At 48.1% G+C, this 10,858-nt stretch overlaps 1 protein-coding gene across 2 annotated transcripts; it reads left to right on the forward strand.

Moving 5' to 3' along the window:
• The first annotated feature begins 403 nt into the window (after positions 1–403).
• On the forward strand, positions 404–5,220 carry RBM43 (RNA binding motif protein 43). Of its 2 annotated transcripts, none has more exons than XM_014951344.1 (4): positions 404–574; positions 2,642–2,840; positions 3,324–3,418; positions 3,500–5,220. In XM_014951344.1, exons 1-4 carry the CDS (start codon positions 572–574, stop codon positions 4,241–4,243), a joined length of 1,041 nt encoding a protein of 346 aa, XP_014806830.1. In that variant the 5' UTR covers positions 404–571; the 3' UTR covers positions 4,244–5,220. The 2 variants fall into 2 exon arrangements, with proteins under 2 accessions (XP_014806830.1, XP_014806831.1); XM_014951345.1 differs by lacking the exon at positions 404–574 and adding an exon at positions 1,226–2,192.
• Positions 5,221–10,858: the final 5,638 nt, after the last annotated feature.

Consider the following 10,858-nt stretch of genomic DNA (forward strand, 5'->3'; position numbering starts at 1 on the left):
GATTGCGTACTTTTGCATGTAACAGTCTTAAAATGTTGATGAGATCAGATGCCTTAAAAATGAAGGCGGGGGGGCTGATGAAGCGAAAAAGTGCTGTGAATTTTAACTGCACCGGTTTTAATGATGAAAAGCGAGAATGCAGAATTTAGGTGATGTTTCTATAAATGACAAGTACCCCTTTTCTTCTACCTGCTGGCGTGAAGCTGGTTTGACTGGAAGCCTGAAGAAGAGCTGTATGACCTTTTTCCAGGCCCCTACTGCCTACAGGTGCTTCCCGTCTCCACCGACGCCGCTCCCGCCCTCAGCCAAACCTCCACTCCGACTCGCTCCCACAGCCCGGCTGGATTTTCACCAATTGTGAAAATCGGGATTATTCTGGAGTTTATCCTGGGGGCGGCCCGGGGAAGGCCGCCCCCGCCTCCCGCCCCCGGGCGCCCGGGCCGCCATTTCCTTTCGCTTTCCCCGCCGGTCTGGGGCCGAGCCGAGCCCTCCGGCTCCTCCCCGCGGGGAGAGGTGACCTCCCCGTCTCCCCGGACGCTGGCGGAAGCCTCACCTCAGCGGATCGGCGGCCATGGCAAGTGTTTTGGGGCCTGCGGGGCCGTGAGGGGAGCGGCGGGGCCGTGAGGGGAGCGCGGCGGCGGCGGGAGGCGGCGGCCGCTCTGAGGGGAAGGGCCGGGTTCCCAGCGGGAGGTTTCAGGGTGCGGAGAGCGGGGGAGAGCCCGGTGCTTTCCGCCGGCCTTCTCCCGCCTCCGGAGCCCCCTCACGGAAGGGGTAGAAGGAACGACCTTCTCCGGCACCGGTGCTGAAAAGCCTCGGGGGGTTAAAAGTACCGGCGCCGTGAAGGACAGGAGCGAGTCGAGTCCGCCCCTCGCCTGAGGAAGCACAGGGTGCTCGGCCGTGGCCTGCTGCCCTGGGCCTCCTGTCAGGGGTGGCAACGGCTCCGATTTCCTTCTCGCTAGCATGAATACCTCATTTTTTTTAATATCAGTGAGAACCGATGTGCTCTGTGGGTAAGTCTGGTCTCTTGCCGGCCTTGATCCGTGTGGCAAGTTGGCCAAGAAAGGGCAGATGGTTGCCAGGGCACGGCGTCCCGCTGCTCCTCTCCCCTGCAGCCTCACATTCCCCTCTCTCAGCCAGCACGGACGTGTCTCAGAAGTGATTCAGCACAAAAGAATTGTATCTTCATGGGTGCTTTTTTTTTTTTTTTTTTTGGGGGGGGTTTTTGGTTGGTTTTTTTTTTTTTTTCCCTAACCCCACTAGCAGGCACGAGCGTCGTTCCAAAATACCAGCTGGCAAGGTGTGAGATGCTGTCTGGCAGCAGAGTGCTCCCGCTCCCGCAGGGGCTGTGCCGAGCCTGAGAAAATCCTCCACAAAGCGCCCTCAGCCTCGGGAGCACCCTCTTTATATTCTCTTCGTGTTGTCTCATTAGTGCGGAAACTTGCTTTCGCACGAACGTTACCACCGACATAATTGCCTTATGCAATTAAAGCTCCTGGCTCTTTAAATTCCATGGGTAACAAAAAAAAAAGAAAGAAAAAGGGCTCACGCCTTTAGGAATTAAAAGCTTTGCGTGGTTGGGCAGTCGGATTGAATATCTCCATGCTCCCTGCAGAAACACTGCTGTCGAGGCTTTGGACACATGTCGACTTCTGCAGGCTTTGGAGCTGCTCTGCTGGCCCTAACGTTTTATGCAGCCCAGGTCCAGAAGAAACTTCGTAAGAGAAGTCTGAAGAATGTAGATGGAATGACTGACCTCGAGTACAGCCGCTGTGAAGTTACTGGCAGTTCGTTCCTGTGAACGCTGCCATGCAAACATACTGAATTATTTTCTTTCCTCCAAAAAGTCAATGAACTGTTACGAAATGTACTCAGTGTTCCACCATGTACAGTCATTTTGCTGTGATATTCCCAGCGAAATGTTACTGTTTATGTCTGTGTAATAAGAATGGAAAGAAAATATGCTTTTCTTAACAAGGCATGGATGCAAAGCCTATTTAGGATGGATTTCATGTTTGCAGCATGGGGAGGTTTGGCTCTGATGAAAATCATGTGTGTAGTTAGTTGTTACACGCACTGCGAGTCTCAAATGACTGGGATTATGTTCTTCCAATTTAACAAGGTTATCCATTCAGTAAGTGGAGAGAGATGAGTCAGAGCACAACCCCAGATCCCAGCTCGCATCGATTTAACAAGTAAGGACAGTCTGAATCCGACCCTTCCACTCTGAAAAGATGATCCTTACTGAACAGTACATGCAATTACAATTTTTCATTCCATTCAAATTTTGAATATTAAAGTCGGAGGAAACAACCTTATCAGGGTGACACTGGACCTTTCATTTGAGAAGCTGTTAAATTTAGATGTAATTTTTACTGCTTTAAGAAAAGAAGATATGGAGAGGGTGTAAATCACGCTGAAGAGCTGGGCCATTTTTTACTGCAGGGTAATGGAAAGGTGCCTGAGGGAGCCTGGCATTTGCGGAAATCTGATTCAGCAGCTTCTTAATGACATACTTAAATGTGTGTGTTGTCTTTGCAAAGGGAAAGGGAGTCATTTCAGTGATTGGGGTGAATCGGGGTAACCTCTACGGGAGCTCCCTGGTACTCCCTGCCTTTACAGTGTGCCGTGTCTCTCTGTGCAGGCCACAGGACAAGCTGCTAAAGCAGCGAGGACGGTTGTCATCACTGGTGTTCCAGATGGCCTTCTGCACGATGATGTCATGACTGACATACTGATGATTCACTTCCAAATGTCGAAGAATAACGGGGGAGATGTGGAAGAAGTAATATATCCGACGATGCAAAAAGGAGTTGCATATGTAACTTTTGAAGATCAGGAAGGTATGAAATGTAGTCGTCCCCCAAAGTATTAGCCCTAGAATGTTAACCCTAAGCCAAATTATTTTAAATTGCTTACTGATAATAGGATTCTATAGGACTGGGAGACTAACACCTCTCTTTTAGTCAAAGTTTTAGGTTTTTATTTCTGTTCAGTGAAGACATGACTCTGAACAGGCTTTGTGCAAAGCGTTTGTTGTGTTTGGTTTTAGGAATAAATTTAGATCATGCATAACAGATATGATTTTTGTAGCCAGGGCTTTGAGAATAAATCTCTGCCAATTAATGTTCTAAGAAGAGACAGACTTCTGTCTCTCTCCCAACAATTTTGACTAATACATAAAATAGTAGGCAAGAGTGTTGAGCTGCCTGCGTGTATGTTTTTGTCAGGGAAAACATGAAACAGGCCGGTGAAGTGTTCTGCCATCAGACTGGCAATGGTGCATTATCTTAGTGTGCAACAAGTGAATCTGGCTTTCTCTTTAGTTGTAGAGCAAGTTCTAAAGAAGGATGAACATCGACTAGAAGACAAGAGGTTGTCCAGATACTATCTGCTGACAGTAACCCGTTACTGTGAACATGTAAGCACATTCATAATTTATCTGCTTGTACTTCCATTGCTACGTTAACCATTACTTAACTTTTCTAATTCCAACTTCTAGGTCTTCAGTTCTGTCACGTCTGTCCTCAACATGTCTGTTTTCAAAGATCAGTTTGTTTTAGAAGACCTGATAGAAGAACTTAAGAAGAAGAGCAGCGCAGCTTTGAGCTTTGGTCCTTTGCAATCCAACGGGCATGTTTCTGTTCAAGGGTCATTTCCAGCAATCAAATTGCTAAGAGACTTTCTCTTACTAAAAGCAAAATCCCTTTCAGAGAAGGACACAGGAGAAGTTCGTACGTCCCATCAGAGACCAAGGAGGAGGTTACAGCAACCCAGACTTACCACGGAGACGAGTCGTTTCGTTCATGGCGCAGGGGAAAAACAAGTGGTTGTTCTTGACACAGATGTATATCACTACATGAAGAACTTTTATCCCAGGACATTCCTAGGGAATGATGATGTGGCAGTTTCAGGCGTTACCGATGGTGATGTAACTATGGTGTATATTGAGAATGCTGGAAGTAGGTCTAACGCCAAACAGGTGTTAGGAGTCAAAGAGAAAATTGAAAATCAGTCTCTGAAACTCCATTATCTTTTACGTAAAGAAAGGATCTACTTTGAGGAGCAAAGTGGAGATAAAAAGCAGAGATATAGACAGGCGTGTAAAAGTCTACACCCCTATCACCCTCATGTTTTGGTGATTCCTTACGATACTCACATTGATGTTATAGGATATTCTTCTGAGATTTTTGAATTTACGAAGGCGCTGAGCAATAAGATTCAGAGCCCCCTTCAGACCAAGTAGGAAGTTAGTCTTCATGCTTTTTGCACGTTGTTCTGGTGTGACCTGTGCACCTCCGTGTCCCTGCAGATCCGTCACGTTCCTCCCACTCGCGGGCTAGGAAGTCTGCACGTGAACGAACTCACTCCCCCAAAATTCCAAATTAAGTTCAGAACAGGAAACAAATGATTTCTGTATCTCTTGTAAGCTTAGAGACCAAAGGTGTTAGGCCTCCTCTGGCCAGATCTAGCCACCTTTTTGCTTTTGCTAACCGCGCTCTGGGCACACGCGCACTCATTCCACCTTGCTGTCGGGGAGCATATGATAAGAAAAGAGGAATATTTTTTTTAAGAAGTCAGACTGACAAAGCTGGGCGAGCCAACCTGATGTGAAATACTGTGTCGAAGTTAAGGTGTATTTCTTTGTGCTGGGACATGACTGCTAAAAATGGGAATGGTGGCCTTTTTCTGTTCCCTTTAGTACAGAAGGAAGTTCTCGTCATTGGGATGCACAAAGAAGGTAAAGATTCAGCACTTGAGGGGGGACTAAACACTTTATTAAATTTACAGGTTAGTCGTGTCCCGAGAAAGACCTTACAAGATGGCATTGGAAGTTCTTGACGGTTGAAAATAAGCAAATTTGTATTCACAGGAGCAATAATGGGGTTTTTCCCAGCTGCAAGGGCATTTGCAGCATCCTTTGACAGCACGTTATTTAGACATGAAAGTGTATCCAAAGTTTTGAGGGGAAAATCTTGGGACATTTAGACTTTTGAATCAGATTCTGTTTATGTAAATACGTTTATAGATCCATTACAAAGGTCCAAATGGCCATTCTAATTTAGGCTTTTTATAAAACCAATTTAGAAAATAACTTATTTTATGATACAGCGTGTTCAGAGTATTTTGTCAAAACACACAGAGCAGTGGCTCTTTTGTCTTATGTGTGGGAAAAGTTTTATTATTTTTTTTTAATGCCATTAAAGAAATTAACTCTACAGAGTATCGTGTCCGTGTTCTTTTGGTGGGAAGCCCAAACTTAAAGCCTGAAGAAATGCTTTAGGTGTTTTCTTTTCACGACTGATAATCCGTCGCAATTATGCCGGGGAAAGATAAAGTTGTTCACTTAGTGCCAGTGCTCTGTATTAAAACACACTGTCAAAGGGGGAAGATGATGAGCTCAAGGGGAGTGGTATTTAGGAGGGGGTTGGAGGTGAGGCTGGGGATGGGTGCCCCGACTCAGGTCCTGGAAGAGCCCCTCTCCTGCTCCCCTCCAGCGCTGGGCTCTTTTGGGTGTTCCCCGTGGAGCTTAAGCAGAAATGGGAAGTCTTTCAACCTTGTAAAAGAGAAAATCCTCTATGAGGATAATCCTTTAATGAAATTAGTGCTCTTCACTAGTGTCCGGATTGATCTTCCCTTTTCTTTCCTGACGGGCAGTTTTTTTCTGATTCAGACCATGAGTATTTCCTAGTCAATCAATGTTTAGGGTTAGGCTGGTAAACTGGTGGCACTGGTGTCAGTGTGAATCCTTACCGGTTGAGCGTCGCTTTCCCACTTGCCATCTCTGCTCTTGTCATTTCTTTAGACAAAAAAAAAATAAATAAATAATAGAGCTTTGCATTGGTTGTTGTGTATTTATGGAACACCTGGTATAATCGGGATCCGGATCCGGGGTAGATGCTCTGCTCTGGTGAGACCTCACCTGGAGTATTGTGTGCAGGTCTGGAGCCCTCAGTATAAGAAGGACATTGACCTGATGGTGAGGGTCCAGAGGAGGGCCACAAGGATGATCAGGGGATTGGAGCACCTCTGCTACGAGGACAGGCTGAGGGAACTGGGGTTGTTCAGCCTGGAGAAGAGGAGGCTCCGGGGAGACCTAATAGCAGCCTTCCAGTACCTGAAGGGAGCCTACAGGAAGGCTGGGGAGAGCCTGTTTAGAAAGGCCTGTAGTGACAGGACGAGGGGCAATGGCTTCAAGCTGGAGGGGAACAGCTTTAGACTGGAGATGAGGAGAGGGTTCTTCCCTGTGAGGGTGGTGGAGCACTGGAACAGGTTGCCCAGGGAGGTGGTTGAGGCCCCTTCCCTGGAGATATTCAAGGAGAGGCTCGACGAGGCCCTGGGCAACCTGGTCTAGTTGGGGGTGTCCCTGCTGACTGCGGGGGGGTCGGACTAGATGGCCTTTGGAGGTCCCTTCCGGCCTGGGCAATTCTATGATTCTATGTTAACACTCCAGGCTTTCTAGGGCTGGTTTTTCATGTGGGATTTGCAGCAGCCTTGGCCAGGAACAGGCCACCTTTGTCACCTCTGATGGTTCCTCATGGCTGTGCAAGGGCAGGGTCTTTCCTAGTGACAGCAGAGAAGCTGTGGCACCTACGGCCTGTGACTGACTTAGGATTTAACCCCACAGAGGAACCTGCAGCAGGAAAAAAGAAAAAAAAAAAAAAAAGAGCCCTGATCCCACCAGGATAAACCAGTGTTTGCTGTAAAACATAAACAGCATTTCAGGGGGATAACATCACAAGCTAAACATGTATTTTTTCCTTCCTTCACAATGCAGATAGCGTGGAAAACAATAGATGTTTAGCAAAAATAGATAGTCCGATTTTGTCATTACCATGAATACTTAAACAAATCGCGCTCGGGTCCGGTAAGAGGCTTGCCAGCTCTCGTTCTCACAGTTATTTTTGTGGCAGGGAAAGCACTGCTGTATCTATTAAACTCCGCTTGACAAAGGCACTTAGTATTTGTGTATATTGGAAAATATCCGGGAAGCCGTATCGAGATGTTATCCCGAGATCTAAACCAGTTGCTGCTGACTCAGTACTCCCAGCACCGGGTTTGGCACTTTTAATTTGGATGGAGAATTTGCTCCTGGGACCTCAACAAAATATTTGTCCTTATTGCTGTGCCGAGGCTTGCTGCCCTTCGCCAGAAGGGAACACGGAACAGGTCACGTTGTGAACATACAGTGCCAAATTTTGACTTCAGGCATGACTTCTACTGACAAAACCAGTAGGAAAAAAAGTACTGTGTCCAGTTCTGGGCTCCCCAGTTCGAGAAGGACAGGGAACTGCTGGAGAGGGAACAGCAGAGGGCTACAACGATGATGAGGGGGCTGGAGCATCTCTACTACAAGGAAAGGCTGAGGGACTTGGGGCTTTTTAGTCTGGAGAAGAGAAGGCTGAGGGGGGATCTGATCAGCACCTATAAATACTTCAAGGGTGGGTGTCAGGAGGATGGGGCCAGACTCTTCTCAGTGGTGCCCAGGGACAGGACAAGAGGAAATGGGCACAAACTTGAACATAATAAGTTCCACCTAAACATGAGGAGGAACTTCTTTGCTGTGAGGGTGGCAGAGCCCTGGCAGAGGCTGCCCAGGGAGGTGGTGGAGTCTCCTTCTCTGGCGACATTCAAACCCCCCCGGACACATTCCTGTGGGACCTGCTCTGGGTGGACCTGCTTTGGCAGGGGGTTGGACTGGATGATCTCCAGAGGTCCCTTCCAACCCCATGTCATTCTGTGATTCTGTTTAATTGTTAACCAAACTGTCTCTGTCACTTTCAAATTGCACTGAAACTTTCTCTGTTAAAAAAAGACCTGCCAGGTCTCCTGAAAGGAGATTGCAAGAGTGCCATTCTCTTCCTGCTTTTGAGAGCCATGTCTCTTATTTTTTTCAAAAGAAATCCCACAAAACGATGCGTAGGAAAAACAAACAGCATTACTAGCAAATAACTCGTTCTTCACCACATTTTTTAGGCTTTTGTCTTCATCCAGCCACGCTGGAGAGTGGGACCCACGGCAGAGAGGAGATGAATTTTGCAGTTGGTGCATCCGGAGGAGCCCAGGCTCTCAGGAGGCTCCTGTAAACAAACACACACGTGTTCCTGTTTGGTTGCACATCTTGTGCAAGAGAAAAGCAGCTGGAGAGCAGGGCCAAGGAAGCGCTGGGGAAATTCCTCCTCCCTTGCACGAGGCTTCCGTGGTGGCTCCTTCCCTTCCATTCAGCGCGGCTGGTGGGTGTTTACAGGAGACCTGGCTCCTCTCCAATTTCATTCAAAATAACTCACTTCTTGTCTCTTGGGCTTCTACCCTTCGATCTGCTGCAGTTACCAATGTAAGGACCTTTTTTTCCAATCCCTCTCTTTTAAAATAAGAGCACAGTGAAATCCCAGGTAGATACTTCACCGCTCTTACCTAGCGTTAGAAGGTGGGAGTCTTCCCCGATTCCTGCAGCAGGCTGTCTCAAGGTAACCAGCCAACTTGGCTAAGAGAAAAAGAATAATTCATGATTCATTTTAATTTTTTCTTTTTTTTTAAATAAAAACCCCAACAGAACAAAACAGAAAACCTGAGTCAAAACTGCACAATTCAGAATTGACAGAACCTGGTCTGGTTGCACTTAATTTTTTCCTTTAGCTCCAAAGCTGCAGAACATCTGCTGGAAAACAAGTCCCTTTTTCTCCTCGGCCTAACGCAGCTTTCCTTCCCTTGTCCCCCCACACCCCTTAATGAGCTTTGAAGAAATCTCCTAGAAGTAACTCAGTTAAGAAGAAATACTCCCTTTGACGGCAGCATTGCACCAAAGCCATTTTTCAGGTGGGTTCCCCACCTCGTTACTGCCGTCCCCTTTGTGACAGGAGCAATATAGATCAGGACCTGCCGCACGGAGTGCTTTACCCCCCAGAAAAGCTGTATAAAATGCAGAAAAATCGAAGTTCTGTTATCTTTTTGCAGGTGAAACCGTGAACAGGGAACACACGGCACGCTGAGCACGGTACGTGCAGATGGCAGCGCTGTCGCTTGGACCCCATCGCACAGAAGACGGGTGGATTGTCTCCAAGGTGGAAGCCATGGCTGACAGTCACAACTCATCCCCCATCAAGCTACAAGCAGCAGGCGGCGCGTGCTGCATATGGAGCCGTGCTCCAGGAACAGCTTGATATTTCCTGGCAAGCTCAAGGGTTCCAGCACACGGAGATGATCCGTATCGGGTCAGGTCTTGACTAACAGCTACTGATGTGATCTACTTCTCGGGCTGGACATGAGGAGATGAGCAGGGGCCACCTTCCCCAGAGGGTTCCACCACCTTGTCCCATCCGACTTCGGGCTACGAAGATGGTCAAGGGACTGGAGCATCTCTCTGCTGAGGAAAGGCTGAGAGACCTGGTGCTGTTCAGCTGGAGAAGAGCAGACTGAGAGGGAATCTCATTGATGCTCATCAATATCTAAAGGGTGGGTGGCAAGAGGATGGGGCGCAAGACAAGGGGCAATGGGCACAAACTGGAACGCAGGAAATTCTGTCTGAACATAAGGAAAAACTTTCCTGTGAGGGTGGCAGAGCCCTGGAAGAGGCTGCCCAGGGAGGTGGTGGAGTCTCCTTCTCTGGAGACATTCAAACCCCACCTGGATGGGTTCTTGTCCAACTGCTCCGGGTGACCCTGCTCTGGCAGGGGGTTGGACCAGATGATCTCCAGAGGTCCTTTCCAACCCCTGTGATTCTGTGACTTCTCCTGCCATAAACACGGGGAGCACAAGAGGGAGCCAGATGCTTTGGAGCTGAAATCCCAAAGTCTCGGCTGGGGACCTGCCGCTGGGGCACTGGCGGAAGGAGGAGATGCCAGAAGCTGGTCCTGCTCTGTCCCTGAGCTGCTGGAAACAGAGCTCAAGTCACGTTTGCCTGGAGCAGATGTTGGGAACGGTCCCTTCCAGTCATCGCTCAGGAGGTGCTCTTACATCACCTTCTGTCAAGGTTATATAAAAAGGGTTAAGGAAATTGAGAACTTCACTGATTTCATACTGAAATTATGGATCAATTCAATGACCAGAAGCTCGAGTGCTGCTGTGGTTAATCCCTTGTTAAACATCATCACTTCAGCCCGCAGAGCCCTGAACCAGGCAAGCCCAAGGTGACACCATGCAGGGCAAGGACACCTTGTTGAGCACATGAGCTGTGGGGGGTCACCACCCCGTTACCACTCCACTGAGGCAGAAGGAAGTGACCAGAAGGAAGAACAGGTGAAAACCAGTAGTTCTGCTCCCTGGGGGTGATGCTCCCCATCCCTCCGAGGTGAGGACCTGCTGTGGAAAGCCGCACTTGGATCCCAGCTTATCTGCACTGCTCCAGGGCTCCTAGTCTCCTCCACCTCCCACTAAGTACAAGGGCTTTGGGAGGAGAGACACCACCAGCTCCAGGCCACCACTGCATTGAGGAATTTAACCCTTCCTGCACATGAAAACCACCCATCCCATCTCCTCTTGGCATGGCTGGTGCTGAAGTCGACGGGCAGGCCTAGTACATATCCATGGATTTGACTTTCAATTCAGACAAGCTCAAAAAAAACCCAACAACATCAGAAAACCCCTCAAAACACCATTTTGGCATAGATTCTGACAAGTCTCTCCTAGTATTACAGTAAAAGCAACATCTCTCCTTGGCGTTGCAAATAGACGCCTCCTGCCTGGCCTGCACACGGGGACTTAATTCTCAGAAACTCACCCTTTTTTTTACCATTATCTGAGTGCTTCTGTTTATTAGCAGAAACAGCCAGTTCTTAACAACTGGAAAACGTTAATGCACACAGTAAACACCACTGAGAATGCTCTTTTTTCCCCCCCCCGCCTCTCAAAGTTACATGAATGC

The sequence above is a fragment of the Calidris pugnax genome, unplaced genomic scaffold, assembly GCF_001431845.1.
Source record: "Calidris pugnax isolate Ruff unplaced genomic scaffold, ASM143184v1 scaffold190, whole genome shotgun sequence".
Taxonomy (NCBI): Eukaryota; Metazoa; Chordata; class Aves; order Charadriiformes; family Scolopacidae; genus Calidris; species Calidris pugnax.